The 24,641-nt window shown below is 35.9% G+C and overlaps 3 protein-coding genes across 3 annotated transcripts in view; 1 reads left to right on the forward strand and 2 right to left on the reverse strand.

The window, feature by feature from the left end:
* Positions 1–3,450: 3,450 nt before the first annotated feature.
* On the reverse strand, positions 3,451–10,415 carry LOC137076037 (vesicle-trafficking protein SEC22b-A-like). Its single transcript, XM_067444977.1, has 6 exons — positions 10,341–10,415; positions 10,060–10,169; positions 6,106–6,266; positions 3,986–4,132; positions 3,804–3,895; positions 3,451–3,673 (listed from the first exon to the last, which is right to left on the reverse strand). The coding sequence occupies exons 1-6, from the start codon at positions 10,413–10,415 to the stop codon at positions 3,611–3,613; spliced, it is 648 nt and encodes a 215-aa protein (XP_067301078.1). The 3' UTR covers positions 3,451–3,610.
* A 5,899-nt stretch (positions 10,416–16,314) lies between these two features.
* On the forward strand, positions 16,315–24,020 carry LOC137075245 (protein lifeguard 3). The gene is made up of 12 exons (XM_067443587.1): positions 16,315–16,351; positions 16,775–17,004; positions 17,256–17,326; positions 17,442–17,506; positions 17,625–17,678; positions 18,424–18,474; positions 18,555–18,594; positions 18,687–18,724; positions 18,806–18,893; positions 19,316–19,411; positions 20,793–20,846; positions 22,755–24,020. The coding sequence occupies exons 2-12, from the start codon at positions 16,785–16,787 to the stop codon at positions 22,899–22,901; spliced, it is 924 nt and encodes a 307-aa protein (XP_067299688.1). The 5' UTR covers positions 16,315–16,351; positions 16,775–16,784; the 3' UTR covers positions 22,902–24,020.
* dars1 (aspartyl-tRNA synthetase 1) overlaps positions 23,752–24,641 on the reverse strand; it is a 48,985-nt gene continuing 48,095 nt past the window's right edge. Inside the window, exon 18 of the mRNA XM_067443586.1 lies at positions 23,752–24,216. Within this exon, the coding sequence (XP_067299687.1) occupies positions 24,125–24,216 (92 nt within the window). The 3' untranslated portion in view covers positions 23,752–24,124. The remainder of the gene's footprint in view (positions 24,217–24,641) is intronic.

The following is a 24,641-nucleotide window of genomic DNA, read 5'->3' on the forward strand; positions in this document are numbered from 1 at the left end:
AAAAAAATACTGTTGAGGTTGAAGTTAAACGGATGGTTGAGCAGGAATTACTCAAGTTCCTACAGTGAATCTCTTTCATGCATACATGTCGTTACATTGTTGGCTTCAACGTGCGAATAAATACAAAATATATATATTTTTATCTACCCATATCACCTACTGAGGTGATCAACATGACAGTATTGTAAAATCCAAAAAGCTCACAGACACAGTGACATTTCCGGAAGCGCCGAGAGAGAGCTTTTGTTTCAAAATAAAAGTCATCATACATTAACAAGACGTCTGACGTCATTTTTAAAATAATAATAATAATAATAAAAATAATAAAAAATAAATAATTATAATTATTAGTATTATTATTATTTCTAAAAATAAAAATAGTTTTTTTTTTTTAAATCCCTTAACTATATTCAAGTAAACTGAGCATTTTTTGCTCTTTATTAACTGTAGTGTTCTGTGAACTGTCACATCTTTTTTCATTGTTATCTCTTACTCATACAGTTATAATATATAGTAACTGTTCATTTCAAAACTCACGGGGAAATAATTGTGACACATTGTGGCTTTATTTTTTCAATAGGCTAATCTTAATTTTTCATGACAAAAAAACAAAAGACTAAAGTTATTTACAATGAGAAGGCTACAGATTACAAAACCAAGTAGTTGTCAGACAGATGTTAAAAACTTGTTTTTTGTTTTTTTTGTTTTTTTTTTGTTTTTACATACAGTAGTAGATCGCTGTCAAGGTTATTTCCATAGACAGTAAAAGAAAGGTTATTTCAGATAAATACACGCAGGTGTCTATAGATGGCGTCATGGAGACGGGTGTCGGGTGTTGTTTCCATAGACAGTAAAAGAAATGGACGGAGCGTTCCCATTGACGTCAACGGCGAAAGAATGAAGTCAACCTAGGAGCACTCACTTCCTGATGGCTGAGCGAACTGCGCAGGCTCAGACTGAGCTTGACGACGTAGATGTGACGTGAGCCTCCTGTCGGACAGCTGTAGGTCTTCTAGTAGTTGTGGAAAGCGAAATCTGAATCACGTTGTTTAAATATTTTCTCCCGTTGCTTTTGGCTCACTATGGGCTTCTTCCCATTCTTCCCCCTTGACTTTATCAGACTTTATGTCTCCACGTCCCCCCGACTGCCTCATAGACAGTAAAAGATTGCCTGCGAGCGTCTCCTCAGGTCTATACGGTAATTTCTCAACTGTGCGACAGGGTCGCGTTGGTTATGACGCAATCGTTAGCCTATTTTTACAAAAACAGCTTCTGCGGGGCGATAGTGTAAGATACAAGGTAATGGGGCCTTTTATACATTGTCGTGTTTCTTTAGAAATAAACAATGGACAAATGGAGTCTTTAAACATCTCAGATGTAAAGTTATTCACTGTCAAAGTGACTCAAAAATGAATGGGAGTCAATGGGATGCTAACAGCAGGTGATGGCTTGGTTAGCAATGGCAGCCCCTAGGGGTGGAACGCTTTCCGAGCGCTAGATTACCCCCTTGGTTGTTTCGAAGCTTCGGTACATTTGCTTAAACTGTTTCAGTGCTTCACGAAGCCTCGCTCTGCCTATCACTAGCTTGAACTTCAGTCTATTTAAAGTGATCGATTATTTGACTTGTTGGCATAAAGTGACACATTTGTACTAAGTGACACAACTACACTAAGGGCAGAGTTCAACTTCAGATGAGTTTGGCCGTAAGATGATGTGTTACCACAAATTCTTCCCGGCTTTCGCATTCCAAAAGTTCCGATCCTAGAAATTTTAACTAAGAAAATAGCAAGAAAAGGAAACAAACATATATAAAAGGTTGTAGTTTGATAATGTTTGCATTTTTAGTATTATATATCCTAATTGATGGATTTAAAAAGGCAAACGCTTAAGTGGATCAATATTGTAGTTTATGTTTGGCAACAGTTCTTCTAACCTTTATTTTTTTATTTTATTTTTTCAGTTCTTCTAACCTCGGATACTTCTAACCCTGATTGATGACGTATGAAAAGTGTTGTTGTTGTTTTTTTTTTTGTTTTTTTTTTTGTTAAACAACCATGTAGAAAGATCTTGGCCATATTCCAAGATGACTATGGGTGCATCTCAATCAGCTCCCTATTTCAGTTGTCAGGGCACTGATCAGGGAGTCAGCCCATTGATTTATGTCCTGATCAGTGCCCTGACTAGTGAACTAGGGAGCTGATTAAGACGCATGGTCTGTCTATGTCAAGATTCATCAGGCTCAAATTGTAAAAGAATGGAGGGAGCATGAAGAATAATTTTTACACATGAATTATTTTTTTATGGTCTATGATTGGTACCTCTCCAATTGAATTAATTGAAAGTCTTTGGGATGTGCTGCTTTCCACGCGTTTAACCCGATGCCCGTTGATCAAGCCTCTGGTGGTCTGATTGGTTGAAGGACTACTTGATTGCGTAGAGTCGTTTAATTTATGCTCGTTTATCACTCCTCTTGTGCAGTAGAAAATACAGAGCAGATTCTCCAGACCAATGTTCAATCTTAAATTGAGCTTGGTATAGTGATAACCAGACAAATGATACTTCAGGATTCTTTAATGAATATAAAGTTCAAAAGAACAGCATTTATTTGAAATAGAAATCTTATTAAATGTACATTTGATCAATTTAAGGTGTTCTTGTTAAAACATTAGCCTTCATTTCCTCTTTTTAATCTAAGGACTCTGTACATTTGAACACTACTGTACACAAAGCTTAATCAAATGAATTCAGGAAAATATTTTCATATTTAATCAATGCCTCCATGTATGGGCTAAAGGTATGACGCTAGACATGTTCTCTAAACACTCTAAATGTGTGTTTAAAGTGTTTCATATAAGCATCAGGAGAATCTGATTTTGCTCTGTTAAGAAATGTTTAAACAAAAAAATAGTTTTTGAACTTATTGCTAATTTAACATCACAATTTTGTGTTTGTTCTTTTCAGCGGGACGACTTTGACCTCGTGGTCTAAATCTCCAAACATCAATTTGGATTTGAAACAGAACTGGCTAACGCATTGAGCGGCTGGTAATTTGTGATTCTTTAAAAACAAATGTATGTATTTATACCCTGTCAGACCTCATGTTGAGTGAATGAATGCATTTAAATGTGACTGTATTTAGCATGAATCATTTGTAAACAATAAACCATTACAATTCTTTTGTCTACATTTACTCTGGTGTTCCTAGAAAACCACCTTCACATTTTAAAAATGTCTCTTAAATTAAAAACATTTTTGACATAGTGGGCACTTAAAATGTCCCAACAAAGATGCATAATTGTTTCACCACCAGGTACAGATGTGATATGAACACCTATAAAACCCACATATACTTTGCATAGCTCTGTTATGAACATACTGAAGACATACAAGGCAACAAGTACATCATTAACACCTTCCACTGGTTATAAATAAAGCAAGGTACTGGGTACAAGATACAGCTGTAAAAAGACAACATCATTATGAACTTGACAAAAGCTGCATTCAGTGTCTCAAACAGACACAACCTTAAGGCCAGAAGAGACTCTTTGGTATCCAAACCATTTTTGAGAGCGAGGTCCTGAGAATTTCTGCTTGAATTTGTCACGTATATTCACAGCCACCAGAAACGCACATAAACGATGAACGTGATGAAAATGACAGCACCGGCAGCCACCTTAGCATAGGTGGAGAAAGTGTTGAGATACACAGCACATAAAACGTATACGCACATAAAACGTTTATGTGCGTGTTGAGTAACGCACATAAACAATGAGCGTAATGAAAATGACAGCACCGGCAGCCACCTTAGCATAGGTGGAGCGTGTGTTGAGATATTTGGCATTATTGCGGTACTTCTTAGACAGGCTGGACAGGTTACTAGCTTTGGATTCCAAGGCTACAGAAAGACAGGAAAGAATACATAATGATTTTACAAATACAAATAGTATTTTGAGACTGAAGCAGGATGCAAAAAGTGTTCACTCACCTGATAGGGCTTCTCCACGCTGGAGCACTTCCTCTATATTAGCGACCATGATCCTATGGACATCGTGTAACTCTGAATTGACACTGCTCAAATTTCTTCTTGCTCTGTCGTCGATGTATAACCTTTTGGTTTTCTGAATGTAAGTGTCTGGAGATAAATGGGTATCATTTGTAAAATAAAAAAATAGCCATCTAGTGGGCACATTTATTTAGTAAAATGTGCATGTATGGTCAAATTTGATCAATTGAATGAATCCTTGCTAAACAAAATGTAATTTATTAATTTTTTTTAATTAAAAAAATCTTAGACTTACATGCAAGGATTAGTTCACTTTAAAATTGTCCCATGATTTACTCATGCTCAAGCTATCCAAGGTGTATATGACTTTCTTCTTTCTGACGAACACATTTTAGAATTATATTAATAAACATCCTGATGATTCTAAGCTTTATAATGACAGAGACAGTCCATTGAGAGAAGCTCAAAAAGTGCATGTATCCATTATAAAAGTAATCCACATGGCTCCGGGGGTTAATAAAGGTCTTCTGAAGTGAATCGATGCATTTGAGCAAGAAAAATATCTATATTTAAAACGTTATAAAGTGAAAAATATCTAGCTTCCACCAGACCACCTTCCTTATTCAACTTACAAAGAAAGTGTAACGCCTCTCGCAGTTCAAAACGCTTAGGCCACTATGTTGCGTCTTTTTTCGTAAGTGGAATACAGAAGGCGGCCTGTCAGGAGTGAAGGGGGGTGGGCCGACACCCTTGCCTCTTCATCATATGCATCTTATCCTTTTGAATGATTTTTAATAACCTCATGAATTAAATAATCAGTTATTATCCTTTCAAAATGAATAATTATTGACAATCAATAATTATGTGATTATTAATACATTTAACTATTATTTAATATGATGTCTGCTGTATGGTGTCTAATTTGCTTTCCAGAGACGGTCTGACAAAGACAGTCTGACCGAGATAGCCAGACCTGTATCTCTGGGTCCTGACCAGCAGGGCCTTGGAGAGAAAGTTAGAACTTCCAAGAGGTGAATCCTGCCTGTTGTTAGTAACCCCAGGACAGGAAGGGGTGGGAGGATTTGAGTCTCCCAATTGTGATTTTTCCCATTGATAGAAGTACATTTTTGTCTTTATATTTCTTTATAGAATGAGGAAGATGACATTAGTCATACTTTTCTTTCTGGAGATTCTGTTCTCTGTTCTGTTGATAAGCTCACTGCTGCACTAACCTTGGAGGAGAGATGTGCCCTAGAGTCTTGTGTGTGTGTGTTACATGTACTGTGCAGGTCTTCCGACTGGATGGGACCGCTTTTCTCACACCCTAGACCTCTTGGCGTCTTTCTAGGACTCCTCTGAAGTCAGCACTACCCCAATCTTGGGATTGTCTGATGTATACATCCTGATTAACAACAACAACAACATCTCCTATCTATTCTCGTGTGACACATTGTTTAGACTTAAAGCCAATCAGTAATATTCCACGTGTTTGTAATGATGTAAATCATGCCCTTGAAATTGGTATAACTGGTGTGGTAATTTTGTGTAAGGTAGAGAAGAGTCTGTCTTGCCACCGCCCTGAGAGACTCTGAAGCTGACTCTACCGATGAAACTGCAAACTATTCTTCAGTAAAATTCTCTCCGATGATTGAACATCCTGACTCCTGGTCTTCATTTCACATATCTGGTCTATGGGTCAAAACTGTCAACCCCTAACAGGAGCTAGATATTTTACTTAATAGTGTGTTAAATATGGATATTTTTCTCATACAACCCCATTTAGTCGCTTCAAAAGGCCCTTTTATTAACCTTTTATTATGTTTATGATGGATGGATGCACTTTTTTGAGCTTCAAACATGTAGGCCCCATTCACTACCATTATAAAGCTTGGAAACATCAAGATATTTATTGATATAACTCTGATTATGTTTATCAGAAAGAAGAAAGTAATATACACCTAGGATGTGTTGAGGATGAGTAAATCATGGGCTAATTTTCACTTTAAAGTGAACTAAACCTTAACTTTTGAACAGTATATATAACCTTGAGGAAGTTAAGTTATACATTCTAATTGCGCTTATATCAATAAGATGTTTCTCACCAAATTCGATAAAAAAGTATGGCCGTGACACTGACAGGATCTTTGCCCCATACTGATCATTGAATTCTCGCTCCAGTTCCTCCAGAAAGCCATACACTAGTTTCTTTGGGAATCCTGCTTCACAGAAGGCCAAGTAACACACTCCTTTCTCAATGACATAGCTGGAAAACAAAATGGATTTATGAACCAGATTCAACCACAAGCTCTATGATCATCTATCAGAGTTGGCCCCCTTTCAGGTTCACGAGTCAATCTGAATTAAATTGGCCACACATCCCACAGGATGTTGAATTGGAATTTTAATTGGATTGACAGGAACAATCTAGTGTTGCACGATATAGCTCGCGCTACCGGACTCTGACCTGAAGCGCGCGCACACGCCTTTCAGACAACAAATATGCGATCGCCATTCAGTTCTTTCGCGGATTATTATTGGGGTTTGAATGGTCAAACATAAGTAAAAATGCATGGTCTGGGGAGTATTCAGGTAAACACAGTCGGATATTTCTTCAGTGAGCGTAGCCTATACAGCTGAGGTAATTAGATCATTGCAGGTAAGCCAGACCTAATATTCTGTGATTAATGTTAAGCAAACAATGAAAAATAGAAAACCACCACATGATTGGCTAAATAACTAAAATATATTTATTAAGAATCAGTGTATAGTTAAATTAAAGAGTGACGACTAAGCAGTTTTATATTTGATTATTTAATTTCTTTCTTGACATGGTACTGTTAAATAGACCTAATGAAGCTGAAAAATAAAGCACTGTTTTTGTTGAATTGTTTGTAATTAGCATTTTTTTGTGCTTATTTTTAAAAACAGATACAATTAAAAATCTATATTATAATTATAAGATTACATTTAAAAAATATCAAATTACTCGTATAATAAAATAAGATTTTGGTCATCCCAACCTGTTGAGAAGTGAAAGGTTAGTGAATGATAACATGATTGATAATGATGATCTCTGTAAAGATCTTCACACTGGCATGCAGTTATTATAGCAATAACAGAAGGGAATGGTCAAAAACCAGGGCAGGAACATGCTGGCCAAGTGAATTTTTAGTTAAAAAATAAAACAATGAATAATAAGTTCTGTTGTCATATTATTCATATTACCTGTTTTTTGTTTGTTTTTACAGTGGGATCGATTTTAGTATCGGTATCGAGGTATTTTAGTCTGGTATCCGAAGTCAAAAATTTGGTATCGTGACAACACTAGAACAATCATTTATTCAATTGCAATTTAAAGAGTCACACAATTGTTTTACGGCAAAAAAATGGTAACAGTTTAAAATTTGTTAATTTTAAATAAATTACGACCAATATTTCTACAGCATAGTATCTCCACATTTAAAACATTTTTAAGATCAAAAGTTACATCTGTGAACATTAGTAAAAGTGCCCCTATTAAGCTATTTTAAAGGTTCCTGAATTTGTTTTGGATGTCTCCTAAAACAGGTTTACATGCATCAAATTTTCAAATGCACATCACATTTTTTCAATGATTCTCAAAGTACTCGTCAGATGATTCAGTCCCTCCTTTTCCGAGACCCTCCTCTACTTCTGCTCTGATTGGTAAACCGATTACTGTGCATGTCATAATCAAACTCCCATTACCATAATAACCTTACATGTTTGTTCTTTTCAGCGGGACGACTTTGACCTCGTGGTCTAAATCTCCAAACATCAATTTGGATTTGAAACAGAACTGGCTAACGCATTGAGCGGCTGGTAATTTGTGATTCTTAAAAAACAAATGTATGGATTTATACCCTGTCAGACCTCATGTTGAGTGAATGAATGCATTTAAATGTGACTGTATTTTGCATGAATCATTTGTAAACAATAAACCATTACAATTCTTTTGTCTACATTTAATCTGCCATTCCAAGACAACATATAGCACACGTCAGAAGCTAAACGGCCATCGCCATAACTGAACTTCAGCTCTGGAGGCTTCCTAAAGCTCAGTGATTGTACACTGTAAAGACAGTAACGATGACGTTGTTTTTACCATATCTACGAGCACGAGTCCAATGATGAAATATTGGAAGAACTAGTTATTCAACCCGAACCTCCATCGTAAGTACGACTTGAGCAGGACTCTTCTCAGTGATACGCTACTCATTGTGAGGTACATTATGAGATGTTGCAGCTGTAACTCCTCACCATCAGCTTTAAAAAGAGTATGTACACCAACAAATCGATGTTTATATTTCTAATTTATTGCAGTGCACATGCGGGAAATCTATCAACAGCGCATACGTTAGCCCAGCACTAACATGAATGACTGATGTAACATTAAAGTGGGTAAAACAAATCTCACACCTTCTTTTACCTTTACTTAAATGGGTGGTTGCATGCGATTTCATTTTTTTTAACTTTAGTTAGTGTGTAATGTTGCTGCTTGAGCATGAACAGTATCTGCAAAGTTACAGTGCTGAAAGTTCAATGCAAATGGAGATATTGTCTTATACAGTTATGGCAGTTTATTGCCAACAAAAACAGGTTTGGACTACAATGAGCTTCTTCCCGGATTGGTGACATCATAAACCCTTGCTAGTCACCGCAGATGTGACTTCTGCCCGTGATGGTAAGGGGCGTGGCGTTTCCGGACAACTTGTGCTTGGCACTTCGGCCAATAAAAACCGATAAAACTACATTTGGCCATCTAACACCATTGCGTTTTTAGAAGGGATGGCCTTCATAGAAACAGGAAGCAAATGAGCCATTCAAAGGACAGTGGACAGCTGTGTGGAATTAAGGTAAAATATGAAAAATACAGCATAAAAAAAGTATTAATTCATGTTATACTGCACCCCATAAACACAACCACGTCTAGAAAAAACCACGGAACCACCCCTTTAAAGTACTCAAAGAACATTTACATTTATTCAATCATCTTACAAATGAGGAATACAGCAGCAAGCTATTCATCGTGAAAAGGCAACCAAACACAGGAAAGTTAAGTGTTTATTAAACTTATGTTTAGTTATTACTGTCTTAATAAAATACTTATGTTAAGCAGCTGGGGCCCACTATTACCTAAAACGTCAGACAATCTGCATTAATAGACAGTTTTAGGTAATAGCCGTGAAGTAAGAGGAGCAAGCTGGCCCAAATAAACTGCGTACCGATCCATCTTTCAAGAGCAAGCATTTTGCGAATCCAGTGTTGAGCGACAGGTCAAGGGATTCAGAGTTGATTCTTTCTTTGGGAAGACAATAACTTTATTTATTGTGCACTTTTGACTTTACAACTTTGCATGCCATTTACATTCACAGACAGCTATATTACACACTGCACGAAAGGGAATATTCAAAATAAGCATAATAGGGGAACATTAATGAACTGTGAATAACATATTTTTTATCAAGAAACATTTTCAAAGATTAATAAATGCTGTAGCTTTTAAATATATGTACCCTTTGTTAATCCATGTTAGTTAGAAGTGCATTAATTAATGTTAACAAATGAGAACTTATTTTTCTGTTAGTGTTACCCAAAATAATTAATAAGTTATGTGAACCATATCTGCATATTTATTGTGTGATGCTTCTCAAAATTGACTAATGATTTTTGTCCATTTACACAGCCTTTTTTCCAGATAACTTAAAAAAAAAAAAATCATACTGACATCAAAATCTTAATTTATTTATTATATATTGATGTTTGGATAAATACTTTAGGTTAAATAAGAGAAATCAAGTGTTCTTCCGGTTCATAAAATATAAATTTAATCCAAATGAATTTATCAAATATAATAAAATAAATGTTTATTAAATATTTAAATAGTTTCTGGAAATAGTGTATTACAACATATGTAGGCCTATGTTATTCAATTCTTAATGAGAAAAAAAAAGTTAATTGCATTTTAATGATCCTTTAACGAATTAGAATGACAGTTCTGCCTCATGTTTATTAGCTGTGTTGGTAACATTACTTACTGGAAGCTCATGGCACCTGCCTCTAAAGTGCATCGTGCGGGACTTTGTTCGTTGAGTTTTTGGCAAAGCTGCTTGGCTTGACTCTGATACTTCTGTAAGTCTCGGCCAGACTGTAGAGATAATTACGTTAGTAACGTAAATGTAGTAGATCACAATGGCAAAAGAAAGCAGCAATAACAAAGACTCGATAACTTCTCAATGTATCGCCTAGTTTTCAGCATAAAAAAACGTTTTGCATTTTAACTTTGAACAATTTTTCTTTTATGCTGCCATATTCATACCTGCTCGTCTTCCTGCATTGATGCAGCAAGTGGCAGACTGTCGGACACACGAACAATCATCGTCTGCAAAACCATTTTTGGCTGTGGTCTTCACGCTTGAACTAGGGATGGCTGACTCGAACCTGACGCTGTGTCGAGATTCCGAAGCGCAGATGCTTCGAAACACTGCTCCGAGCTGTGATTCGACACACCCATGTCACCACGTGACTACAGCTAAACGAAGCACCGAAGTGTTTCATCCATCAGGTGCGCCTGTCGAAACGGTCGAAACTGCTTTGATTAAAAGGGGTGGGAACAAACCACACAGTCACACATCTGAATGAACCTCATTCCCCACAGTTTAAAAGTGAAGTTAATCCATCTTCACCTCATGGGTTTTGTGAGAGAAGATACATTTTGTGACATAAGTGAGATTTATAGTGCACTTTGGTAAGTTATATTTAGGCTAGATTTAAATAACATGTATTGACTGATAGGTATAGACAGCAACAGATAGTTAGAATAGATATAGGCTAGTGACATATTCATATAGGCTAAATTAGAATTATAGATATAGAATATATAGATATAGAAGATATTCTTATATAGATAGATATGGAGGCTCCACATAAGAGATGTCACATAACAGACACTACATCTGGTGTGGGAGCGTTTCCAAATGGAGCGTTTTCCCACGTAAAGTGAGATGTGTTTAGTGTGTATTGTATTGGCCCAGAATGCATGATCCATTAACTTAATTTTCAGCAATTTTCCCTAATTTGTATGTACTTGCTAAAAAATATTTGTGCATGCCAGCAACAAGTGTCCCACCTTGTGCGAGAATTTTTTCATAGGCTAGAGTATCGATTATTTGACTTGTTGGCATAAAGTGACACATTTAAGTGACACAACTACACTAAGGGCAGAGTTCAACTTCAGATGAGTTTGGCCGTAAGATGATGTGTTACCACAAATTCTTCCCGGCTTTCGCATTCCAAAAGTTCCGATCCTAGAAATTTCAACTAAGAAAATAGCAAGAAAAAGAAACAAACATATATAAAAGGTTGTAGTTTGAAAATATATGTTTGCATTTTTAGTATTATCCTAATTGATGGCAATCACTTAAGAGCCTATGGTTGGATCAATATTGTAGTTTATGTTTGGCAACAGTTCTTCTAACCTATAGGCTACTTCTCTGATTGATGACATATTTAAAAAAAAAACAACCATGTAGAAAGATCTTGGCAATATTCCAAGATTACTATGTCTATGTCAAAATTCATCAGGCTCAAATTGTAAAAGAATGGAGGGAGCATGAAGAATCATTTTTACACATGAATTATTTTTTTATGGTCTATGATTGGTACCTCTCCAATTGAATTAATTGAAAGTCTTTGGGATGTGCTGCTTTCCACGCGTTTAACCCGATGCCCGTTGATCAAGCCTCTGGTGGTCTGATTGGTTGAAGGACTACTTGATTGCGTAGAGTCGTTTAATTTATGCTCGTTTATCACTCCTCTTGTGCAGTAGAAAATACAGAGCAGATTCTCCAGACCAATGTTCAATCTTAAATTGAGCTTGGTATAGTGATAACCAGACAAATGATACTTCAGGATTCTTTAATGAATATAAAGTTCAAAAGAACAGCATTTATTTGAAATAGAAATCTTATTAAATGTACATTTGATCAATTTAAGGTGTTCTTGTTAAAACATTAGCCTTCATTTCCTCTTTTTAATCTAAGGACTCTGTACATTTGAACACTACTGTACACAAAGCTTAATCAAATGAATTCAGGAAAATATTTTCATATTTAATCAATGCCTCCATGTATGGGCTAAAGGTATGACGCTAGACATGTTCTCTAAACACTCTAAATGTGTGTTTAAAGTGTTTCATATAAGCATCAGGAGAATCTGATTTTGCTCTGTTAAGAAATGTTTAAACAAAAAAATAGTTTTTGAACTTATTGCTAATTTAACATCACAATTTTGTGTTTGTTCTTTTCAGCGGGACGACTTTGACCTCGTGGTCTAAATCTCCAAACATCAATTTGGATTTGAAACAGAACTGGCTAACGCATTGAGCGGCTGGTAATTTGTGATTCTTTAAAAACAAATGTATGTATTTATACCCTGTCAGACCTCATGTTGAGTGAATGAATGCATTTAAATGTGACTGTATTTAGCATGAATCATTTGTAAACAATAAACCATTACAATTATTTTCTGGTGTTCCTAGAAAACCACCTTCACATTTTAAAAATGTCTCTTAAATTAAAAACATTTTTGACATAGTGGGCACTTAAAATGTCCCAACAAAGATGCATAATTGTTTCACCACCAGGTACAGATGTGATATTAACACCTATAAAACCCACATATATTTTGCATAGCTCTGTTATGAAAATACTGAAGACATACAAGGCAACAAGTACATCATTAACACCTTCCACTGGTTATAAATAAAGCAAGGTACTGGGTACAAGATACAGCTGTAAAAAGACAACATCATTATGAACTTGACAAAAGCTGCATTCAGTGTCTCAAACAGACACAACCTTAAGGCCAGAAGAGACTCTTTGGTATCCAAACCATTTTTGAGAGCAAGGTCCTGAGAATTTCTGCTTGAATTTGTCACGTATATTCACAGCCACCAGAAACGCACATAAACGATGAACGTGATGAAAATGACAGCATAATGACTTAGCATAGGTGGAGAAAGTGTTGAGATATTTGGCATTATTGCGGTACTTCTTAGACAGGCTGGACAGGTTATAGCTTTGGATTCCAAGGCTACAGAAAGACAGGAAAGAATACATAATGATTTTACAAATACTAATATATATGTATTTTGAGACTGGATGCAAAAGGATGCAAAAAGTGTTCACTCACCTGATAGGGCTGGACATCGTGTAACTCTGAATTGACGCTGCCCAAATTTCTTCGTGCTCTGCCGTTGATGTAGCCTAGAAATCTAGACGCACCCTAGCAGCAGCAAATTTAATCTGCCGGCGAGTGTCGTCTAGCAACTCTCAATACCCTTCTGAGCTGCCCCTAACTCTTGCCGGACCAATCACATCGTGTATAGAGTCGGTGGGCGGAGCCATAATGATGACGGCCGAGTTGCGTTTGCGTGCTTCTAGTAAACAGAGAAACTGGCGAACGGCGGCGGTCTTTCGAATCAGCTTTGACCGCGAATCTGGAAGACTTGGAGTTAAGCTTTTCTCTGAGAAAAGAACGGCACTGAAGTCATTCTTAAAAAGGGAAGATGTGTTCGGAGTTTTGCTGACCGGATACGGCAAATGTTTAATCTATCAACAAGCTCTGTTTCACCTTCGTTGCTCTGGTTGGTGTAGCGCTATCCTATCGCGTGCAGAGGGAGTTTGAAAGACAACCGTTTATCCCGCCCCTCGGATTGAGCCCTGTCTATGGTGAGTTTCCAGACCAAACATCTTGATGTGGGTCTGGCTTGTCAGGCTACCCTCAATGTATAACCTTTTTTATTGTCTGAATGTAAGTGTCTGGAGATAAATGGGTATCATTTGGTCAACAAAAAAGGGGCCATCTAGTGGGAACATTTATTTAGTAAAATGTGCATGGTATGGTATTTGATCAATTGAATGAATCCTTGCTAAACAAAATGTAATTTCTTTTTTTTTAATTAAAAAAATCTTTTTTTATATATGTCACTAGACTTACATGCAAGGATTAGTTCACTTTAAAATTGTCCCATGATTTACTCATGCTCAAGCTATCCAAGGTGTATATGACTTTCTTCTTTCTGACGAACACATTTTAGAATTATATTAATAAACATCCTGATGATTCTAAGCTTTATAATGACAGAGACAGTCCATTGAGAGAAGCTCAAAAAGTGCATGTATCCATTATAAAAGTAATCCACATGGCTCCGGGGGTTAATAAAGGTCTTCTGAAGTGAATCGATGCATTTGAGCAAGAAAAATATCTATATTTAAAACGTTATAAAGTGAAAAATATCTAGCTTCCACCAGACCACCTTCCTTATTCAACTTACAAAGAAAGTGTAACGCCTCTCGCAGTTCAAAACGCTTAGGCCACTATGTTGCGTCTTTTTTCGTAAGTGGAATACAGAAGGCAGCCTGTCAGGAGCTAGATATTTTACTTAATATTGTGTTAAAGGGTTACTTCAGCGATTAGCATATGGCTTTGTATCAGTAGAAACCCTGGAGTATATTCAAATGATTGTGCTTTCCCCCCTCATATCCCCCTGAGACAAGAGATTTATTGCTTTTTATTTTTGGAAAAATTCCTCCTATGACGCAAATTGACGATATTTGCATCATAGGAGGAATGTTTGGCCAAAGGCTAAAGACTACAGCCAGCAGAGGGAGTCATTTCCGCATGTTTTGAAACCACACATGGGGGATGGAGATTACACTCAGAGCTCAGCTCCCAACTACAGGCACTCATTTAAACGGAGCTATGGTGAGCAATGTTAGTCTTTTAACTTTTCAAATTAATTTCTATGAAAGTTAAGCTTGCAAAGGCATGAACTGAAACGCGCCAGACTGAACTCGCGTTGTGAATGTATGCTGCGAGTGTTGTCGCGATTACCTCAGCTCTTATCATGAGAGCTCATCAGCTCATTTATCTCCTGCAGTTAGTGCTCAGTGCTGTGATACTCGCGCGGTGACTCACTCATTATATTGAACAGACACGTTCAGTTTTTAATTTTAGTGTCTGCTCCAACTCAGTCACATTAATCAAGTTGGTGTCTTTGGCCCTATTTACACTGCATGGTTCAAGTGACCCAATTCCGATTTTTTCCTCTCATGTGGCACAGATCTAGCCTAGAAATCTAGACGCACCCTAGCGGCAGCAAATTTAATCTGGCCGCAAGTGTCGTCTAGGAACTCTCAATACCCTTCTGAGCTGTATGGACCAATCACATTGTGTATAGAGTCGGCGGGCGGGGCCATAATGACGACGGCCGAGTTGTTTGCTTGCTTCTAGTAAACACAGAAACTGGCGAACTTTTCTCTGAGAAAAGAACAAAGAACGGCACTGAAGTCATTCTTAAAAAGGGAAGATGTGTTCGGAGTTTTGCTGACCGGATACGGCGAATGTTAATCTATCAACAAGCTCTGTTTCACCTTCGTTGCTCTGGTTGGTGTAGCGCTATCCTATCGCGTGCAGAGGGAGTTTGAAAGACAACCGTTTATCCCCAGTATCAGAAGCATTGCTGTATCAGAAAACATTATGCTGAATGATGTGCAAATAAATGCTCAATATTGATGCTGTGTCCAGTAAACTGAAAAGGGGGGCACTTGTACATAAGAGCATTCAAAGGTGTAAATAGAGCCCTTTTTCTGACTCCTGCAGGACGCTGATAAGCAGGTCCTCTGTGGGGCATTCAGACTCTTTCATGCCAATGCAGAATTTAGTGATAGATGTTACAGTCATACATTTTCTTGAACCCACGGCATTATGAAAATGTTTTATTTTTTTTATTTTTCTTCCTTTCTTATTTACATTCCAATCAAGAACATGTCATGCTTCAAACAACGGCTGCAATTAATAATAATAATAATAATTATATATATATATATATATATATATATATATATATATATATATATATATATATATATATATATATATATATATATATAGTGCCACTCATTTTTCTTGTTGAATACAGCATGTTAAAAAGAATAAGGCAATATGGTCGAGTGAGGTCATCTGAAAGAATTAACGTTTTTTGTTTTTGTTTTTTCACTAAACAGTGGTCAGGTGGTCACACCACTGGGTATTTTGGAAAGATGATGACTAATTCGGTAAACAGATACTGAGCCCAGTCCAGTGAGGACAGTTACCTGGACACTTTAGACGGAGCAACTCAATTCCTCCTCGAGTTGCTTTGTTCCAGCCGTTCCAACCAATCGGAACGCTCCAATGCGCACCTCGCGCTCTTCACTACATCACCGGCTTCGTTATTTCATCACACTTCTCTCGCTCTCTCTACACTCTGCAGACTGGGGTAACGCGGTAAGCCACATATTACATTTTTTCACAAGTATTATGACTATGCTGATGTTATCCTGGCAAAACAATTAAGAATAAATCACGTTTGTTGTTTAAGAAACCTTAAGTGAAAATCAAGAGCAAATAATATAGTGTTTATATAACGGTATATATTTAGTATGTCTACTTTGACTGTATTATTGTTGTATGTGTGTTATCCTGTGTATATGTACTGTATGTGTGTGTAGAGTGTGTGTGTGTGTGTGTGTGTGTGTGTGTGTGTGTGTGTGTGTGTGTGTGTGTGTATGTGTGTGTGTGTGTGAGAGAGAGAGAGAGAGAGAGAGAGAGAGAGAGAGAGAGAGAGAGAGAGAGAGAGAGAGAGAGAGAGAGAGAGAGAGAGAGAGAGAGAGAGATTCGTGATGTAGATATCAATGTTTTGTGTTTCAGGGATATCACAATGTCAAAGTCAGACCCCCCTCCAAGTTACGAAGAGTCAAGACAGCAGCAGCATGGAAACTATCCATACCCTCCCTACAGATATCCAGCCCCGCCAGGAGTGTACACGGGCCTGGGACAGCCAGGCATACACCCCCAGCCAGGTCTGTGGCAGGGCCCTGGATACTCGCCTTCAGCAATGCCATCCTTTATAACACCAGGAATATATCCCTCCAACCTAAGTAAGAATCAAATAAAAGTTATTGCGTGAATTCATTTCTTCCATACTGAGGTTATCAGTTTGTTTTGTTTGTAAAATTCAAGTTTTCCTTTAACCTGTTGCATAGTGTGTCCAAACCTTTTACTATAACTAAACTTTTATAGTGACAAAAGGCATAGATAAACAAGGTGTGGGTGCAGAACATTTTTAAAAGTGATCTAGGTTGTCCAAATACTTTTTTGGGTTTATCATGTTTTTTATGTTTTGCTGTAGGAGATGCAGAGGTCATCTCATCGACTGGCGTATGGGACAGCATGAGTGTTCGCCATGCTTTCATTAGAAAGGTATTGAGACTATTTTTTACTATTTATAAATATAGCAATCTATAAATGCAACAAAATAAGCAACAGAAAAGAAAAGAAATGTAAAGAAATTGGTTTGTGTGCATTTTTGTACCAGGTTTACCTTATTTTAGCCGCCCAGCTGTTTATCACTACTTCAATCATTGCAGTGTTCACATTTGTGTGAGTACAACAAATCCACACAACAACTGAATTTTTATGAACTTCTGTGTGAATTGCATCCATTTTGCATACTTATGTAATGAAATGGGTGTGTTTCCATACATTCCTCATCTTACAGTGAGCCTGTGCGGCTTTTTGTGGTCCAAAATCCTGCCATGTATTGGGTATCATTGTGAGTTATTTGACTTTCCTATCTGATAAGTATAAAAATAAATTACAAAGACAAATATCAGGGACAATTTACTTAAAGCCCTTGTGTATAATGGCTGCAGTATACATGTTTTATAATGTGCATTATAATAAATTATATACTTTCATAAACAATTGTAACCAAAGTGAAAATACATTATTATATCTGCAGGTTCTGTAATGTCGTGTGTTTTAATGCATTATACACTCTAAAGGTGTGTTCATTGAATAGATAAGTATTATAATCAATTATAACTGTGGTTACAATTATTCGTGAGACCGTGTGTTATAAGGTGCATTAACAAGGCCTTAAATAATAATTGTATAATGTATTACACATAAGGGCTTTAAGTAAAGTGTTGCCCAAATATCATCACAAAAGTTTGGGGGCAGTATTTTTCAGAAAGAACCCCCTTTTGCTCACCAAGGCTGCATTTATTTTATCAAAAATAGAGTTAATGTAGTAATAATGTCAAATATTTTAATATATTGTATAAAATGTTTGCTACATTCATGTGATGGCAAAACTGAATTTTCAGTATCATCAGTGTCACATGGTCCTTCAGAAATCATTAGAATATGCTGATTTGATGCTCAAGAAACATTTCTTACTATTATCAATGTTGAAAACATATTCAGGGGGAAACTGATAATTTTCCTGTACTGACCCCAAACTTTTAAATGGTAGCGAATATTATAATGAAGTAACAGTGGAATGTTTTTCGCAGCCCTGTGTATCTTATTACTTACCTTATGCTGGTTTGCTGCGAGGGGCCGAGGTGAGTTTAGTCATTTTTTTATTATTTACATGAGTGATAGAACATCTATTTCATTATGGAAACCCGGCCTCTGTTTTTAGGAGACGTCATCCATGGAATTTAATACTCCTGTTCATTTTTGTAAGTGATGATTTAATTTAACTATGCCTTCATAGACAGTAATGTTGAATTCTAGATTATAATTGATGAAAGATGTTTTCTGTTCTCCACAGACCCTTGCATTGTCTTACATGACAGGAACAATATCAAGGTTTGATTAGAATTTCATCAGTTTCATCAGCTTTAAACATCAGATAAGCGTTAATTTTTTTCCGTCTGACATTATTTACAGTTATTTTGACACCAAAGCAGTGTTCTTGGCCTTGGGGATCACAGCAATGGTGTGTGTAATCGTGACAGTCTTCTGTTTTCAGACTAAGGTAAGACCTGCTGTGGCAGCAGCAGCAGCAGCCACGGCTCTGATCGTCTGGCCAGCGGTGAATGCCACTTTGTTGGCCGTGTAAAATAACCCATTGTATTTGATTACAATGATCTTCTGTCTCTTTTTAAACATTCATGCTTACTGGTAAATGTCTCATGCTTGCTTGAGACAAAAACAATTTTTTTTTCTGCTCTGTTTTTTAAAGGATCGATTTTTGCTGCGATTTGTATATACAGTAATTATGCATGCATATTTTTTTCTCACCTATTTTACTTAAGAAATTTTAAAAAAATATATATATATATTTCCATTTCTATTATTATGACTGCTACAATTTGTGACTCATGAGTTTTTTTAATCAAGGCTTGCTGTCATGTTCACATGTCATGTGAAGTGTCTTTTTTGTGTGTGTTTGCACAGGTTGACTTCACCTCCTGTACAGGTCTGCTCTGTGCTCTTTGTGTGGTTGTCCTGGTGACTGGCATCATCACATCCATTGTACTCTCCTTTCAGTATGTAAGTGAGACCATTATGGCAAGGTTTCAGTCATTGTGAATGTTTTGATAAAGCAGTGGTTCTCCAGCAGAGGGCCTCAGCAAACTTCTAAGTCAACGTCTTATATAAAGGAACAGAGGAAAACTGGCCCTCCAGACTGAGTCTAGTTTCTCCTATTTTTTTCCCCCTTTTCTTGCCTTTGGCTTCCTTAATTGGGGACACTTAATATTCACTAACTAGATGGGTAAAGTTTGTAAACATACTTTAAAATTAGCTTGAAAAAGCCTTATAATAATAAAAAATAACTTTGAAATAACTTGTGAAATAACTTTGACAAGCTTAAAGTGTGAAGAAAGAATTGAATAAAGAATTGAATTGTTGAAATATAAGTTTCAGACAGTGGGGAACATGATTTGCCTCATTGTTAGCATGTTTTAGCATTATTTAGTATTAAATAGCATGTTTTTAACATGTCACTAACATTATTTATAATGTTGTTAGCATGTTTAAAATTTGTAAGCATTTTGTTATAACACATTGCTAGCATGATTTAACATGTTTTAACAATATTAGCATGTTTTAACATGTTAGTATTGATTAGCTATTTGCTAACATGATTTTCCATGGTGTATGCATGTATGCATGTAGCATGTGGCTAATAGGTTTTAGCAGACTGCTATCATGAGTAACCATGTTGCTAGCATGATTTTGCATGTTTATAGCATGAATTAACATGTTGCTAACATGTATTAGCATGTCATTAACAGTATCATAATTGTTAACATGAATTACCATGTTAACATTTTTATTTATTTATATCTGAATCGACTTGGTTTCATAATTGACCATTTTTTCAACATTGACAGTTTTTGAACTGAACTGAACAGAGTTTGTGGCATGAAAATGATCTTGTCACGCTCCTCAGTTTGTTGAAAACAAAAACATTGCTACAGTAATGCATTTACAATGGAAGCAAGTGACATACTAAACTGGGTTGCACTGTGAATAAAAGTTTATCCCAAAATAGTAAAAAATATTTTACTTAACCATATGTCATTTCAAACCCACATCTTGCTATTTTTTCTGTGGTACAATGGAGTAGAATGTCAAGAATTGTTACACTCTTGTCACAAAACGTCAGGTAAAAAGGGCATTAAAAATTGCACCAGATTATCTTTAGACCTTTTTTGTCTTCCAAGTGTTCTTAAGACTTAACATTGTGTGGGGGAACAGAAATGTAAGCGTGTGAGGGGGTGGGGGTGTCTTTGAAAACAGAAAGGTTGAGAACCAATACTTTAAAGGTTAAAGTTTTTTCTTTTGAAACAGTGTAACAGCTCATATTTTGCATACATTACACATATTAGCAAAGCTGCCTACCAAACTTGTCTTTGCAATGTCTCAGGTGCCCTGGCTGCACATGCTGTATGGTGCTTGTGGAGCAATAGTCTTCACCTTGGTGAGTTTAGGAAACAGGATTTTATGTTGTTTGTTCAGTAATTCGCCAATTGTTAAAAATTAAACGGAACCCATGCGAAAAAGAAGTACACTTCTTACAAGTAAAATACTTGAGTACTTATTATGTAAATAACAGAACTTAATGTTTTTGGACACTTAATGGCATGTTATTTACAATTAAATCAATGTTTATTTTAATTGTAATTATTTTAGATTGTAATTTGTTGAACGTAAGATTGCTTTTTGACCCATTTAAGGACTTTAAGACAAAAAAAAAAGAAAATTCTGTCATTGATTACGTACCCTCATGTTGTTCCAAACCCGTAAGACCTTCGTTCATCTTCGTAACACAAATTAAGATATTTTTGATGAAATCCAAGAGTTCTCAGGCCTTTCCATAGACAGCAACATAATTGAAACTTTCAAGGCCCAGAAAGGTAAAAAAACTTTGTTAGAATTATCCATGTGACTCCAATGGTTCAACCTAATTTAATGAAGTGATGAGAATTCTTTTTGTATGCAAAAAAACAAAAAAAATTAAAGACTTTATTCAATAATTTCGTTCTAGCCTGTGTCAGTCTCCTACACAGTTCCTGTTGTAAACAGTGCCGCTCTTTTGAGTTCTATGGCAGCCGATGCATTCAAGTGATGACTCGACACAGGCTAAATAAAATAGTTGAATAAAATAGTAATTTTTGTTTGTTTTTTTGCACAAAAAGTATTGCTGGAGTCTTATGGAATATTTTAACAATGTTTTTACTACATTTCTGGGCCTTGGACGTTTTAATTACTGTCTATGGAGGGGCCTGCCCTGTCAAAAATATCTTAATTTGTGAGGTTGATTAATCAATGAAAGAATTTACAATTTTGGGTGAACTAACCCTTTAAGTACATATTTATGGCCTGGTTTCACAGACAGGGTATAGATTAAGCCAGGATTAGGCCTTATTTCGATTATGGCATTTAAAGGTACAATATGTAAAAAATAAAAAATAATAATAAAAAAAGGATTAAAATATCCAAAAACCACTAGAAGAATGTCATTTATTTTGTTGACTTGTGTACTTGCTTTATTCTAAGTGTTCCCAAGAATGTTTAAATCCAGAAAAGTCAATTTTAGAGAAAGCAATCAGAGAAAGCAATTTTTACCGTGACATCATACTTACCTGCAATACCCTCGGTGAGCAACTGTTTGGATACATTTATAGGCAGAAAACTAAACATTACTCAACAGTTACTCTGACTGTTTGAATCTCGTTTCCCACAAGTACCATGTTTTACCATGCCTCATATCGATCTAGCAAACTGTCTCCTAGTAGCCGCAAAGCAAACGCACTATACCATAACTTTCAACACACTCAATGTATCGAATATGATAAAACAGTGCTGCGTACGCATGACCGGGAAAAGCAGAAACGTTGTCTGCGGCATAATAAACACTGCAAAACCCAGGCATCAAAGCTACGACTTTGTTTTGAATAAGCGACCTCTAGTAGCAAAAAAATACATATTGTGGCAAAAAAAAAAAAACATTACTGTGCATCTTGAGACAAAAACTAGCCTAGATGCCAGCCAACCTTATCCCCGCCCACAACATTTAAGTAGACACACGACTGGAATCTGAGTAGCGTTATTAGGCTAAAAAAAACAATAGTACCATGTTTTAAGATATATCAGTGCAAGTTGCTTTCAGTTAAAACATCTCAAACATGCATTTTTGTCTGAGACTAGCTTCAGCCTTGTCTGTGAAACCGAGGTCTTAGGCAATACCGATATCACTTATTTTGTCTTGAAAATATAAATTGTGTGTGTACTGTAATAACACATTTGTAATAAAGAAGTTGCAGTTTAGTACATTTAAAGTACATTTACACAAGGTAATGCTTACTGATGCCTTGTCTTTTTCTAGTTTTTGGCCTACCACACTCAGTTGCTCATTGGAAACCGAGCGAGCACCATTAGCCCTGAGGAATATGTCTTCGGAGCACTTTCCCTCTACGTTGATATCGTCCAGATCTTTATCTTCCTGCTGCACATCACAGGGAGCGCTGAGTAAACGCACACATGCGCTTGAGCGTTTCTGTTACACAGACTCATCTTTTTTTGAGCTTATCTTGACCTTTTCAATCACATGAATCTCAAATATCAACTTCAACACTGTTATTAGAAGTATTTTGTGTTGTGTAATATGTTGTGCTACAGAGGTTGCTCATACTTTTACCATGTTGATTGTCACTTTATTTATAATAAGCACTTTATTTTTGTAACGCTCCATCTGTCTCCATCAAGTTTATTTGCATTTTGAAGAGCCTGAGTGTGTACTAAAACAGCTAGATAATTGTCTTATCAATATTTAGCCTACAACCTGAAGGGAAATAAAATGAAGAGAAATAATTGTATTGTGTGATAACTATTGGGAAGGCAGGAAATGTAGAAATCTATATGAATCTATTTCCTTGGAAACTAACTTAAATATAAAAATATAAATAAATAGAACTGAAACTGAAATAAAGAATTAAACCAATATAGTAATATAAAAGAGTAAATATAATAAATATAAACGACAAAAGCAATGATAAAATGACAAATCACATGAAACAGATTTAAATGAAAAAATCAAAATATAAATAAAACCTGTAATAGTATATAAATAATACTTAATTTTGTCCATACAATGGAAGTCAATGGTAACCAGTTTTAAATAATTTGTAATTTTTTTAAACAATTTTTATAAATAAAATAATTTTGGGTGAACTATCCCTAAAGAACTACAAAACAAAAAAGAACAGAAAAAAGTGATGTAATGTTGAGTACTATTGATTTATTCACTTGAAACTTTTCACTTGCATTTTTTTGCAGGTATTTGCATTTATAGCTAAGCATTCACAAGAAAACACTCAAAAACATATTATTTAGTTAATTTATTGTGCATGTGCTGTTTAATTTTTTTAGAATTCTCAAAAACTTGGTGTGTCAAGGAACATAGATCAGTAGAAAAAAAACCCACATGTACATTATTAGGTTTTATAACACAAGATCTACATGTCACAATATCATCTGCATCATTTAACAGTTAACACTGAATCCCTTTTATAGTTTAAGTATATTAGATTTATCTGACATCCTACTGTTTATCTGATGAGTGGCTTTTTTCGTGGGTTAATCATCATGGCAATTCCACATCCTGGCACGTCCAGATGCCTGATGGCTGGTTGACCGAGAGCTTGTTCTGTTTCAGGCGGGGTGGAAGAAAAGAGGCCCGACCGGCTACTTTAATCTTTACGGGGTCAGGCGTTTGGGGTCACGGGGGAACATGGAGGTCTGGCGTACGTTGTGTAGGCCTAGATAAAGCATGGTCACTCTCTCCAGACCTAAAAGATGGCATACATTTAACATTGGGCACTTTTGTTTTTTTTTACGAGAACTAAAACACTTAAAGTGAATGTTTTACAAATTATCCACTACCATTTAAAATTAGGGGTCTGTAAGATTTTTGTTTTGAATGTTTTGAAAATATGTCTTATGCTCACAAAAACTGCATTTATTTGATCAAAAATACAATAAAAGCAGTATTATTTTGAGGTATTATTACAATTTAAAAATGTTATCTTTATATATTTTAAAATGTAATTTAAATGCACGATCCAACAAAAGCTCAACAAACATTTCTTATTATCAATGTTGAAAACAGTTGTGCTGCTTAATTTTTCTCAGGATTCTTTGAGGTATATTACATTTGAAAGAACAGCATTTATTTGAAATAAAATGATTTTGGAAGCATGTCAAATCTTTACTG

This window comes from Pseudorasbora parva, chromosome 5 (genome assembly GCF_024679245.1).
Source record: "Pseudorasbora parva isolate DD20220531a chromosome 5, ASM2467924v1, whole genome shotgun sequence".
NCBI classification, from domain to species: Eukaryota; Metazoa; Chordata; class Actinopteri; order Cypriniformes; family Gobionidae; genus Pseudorasbora; species Pseudorasbora parva.

Excerpts from the sequence above, each read along its gene's own strand:
- LOC137076037 (XM_067444977.1), bottom strand. The coding sequence starts at position 10,415 with ATGGTTTTGCAGACGATGATTGTTCGTGTGTCCGACAGTCTGCCACTT. Across the intron at positions 4,133-6,105 it reads ATACTTTTTTATCGAATTTG|ACACTTACATTCAGAAAACC; the intron begins GTGAGAAACATC and ends ATTTATCTCCAG. Across the intron at positions 3,896-3,985 it reads GCGTGGAGAAGCCCTATCAG|CCTTGGAATCCAAAGCTAGT; the intron begins GTGAGTGAACAC and ends GTCTTTCTGTAG.
- LOC137075245 (XM_067443587.1), top strand. The coding sequence starts at position 16,785 with ATGTCAAAGTCAGACCCCCCTCCAAGTTACGAAGAGTCAAGACAGCAG. Across the intron at positions 17,507-17,624 it reads ATTGCAGTGTTCACATTTGT|TGAGCCTGTGCGGCTTTTTG; the intron begins GTGAGTACAACA and ends CTCATCTTACAG. Across the intron at positions 20,847-22,754 it reads GAGCAATAGTCTTCACCTTG|TTTTTGGCCTACCACACTCA; the intron begins GTGAGTTTAGGA and ends GTCTTTTTCTAG.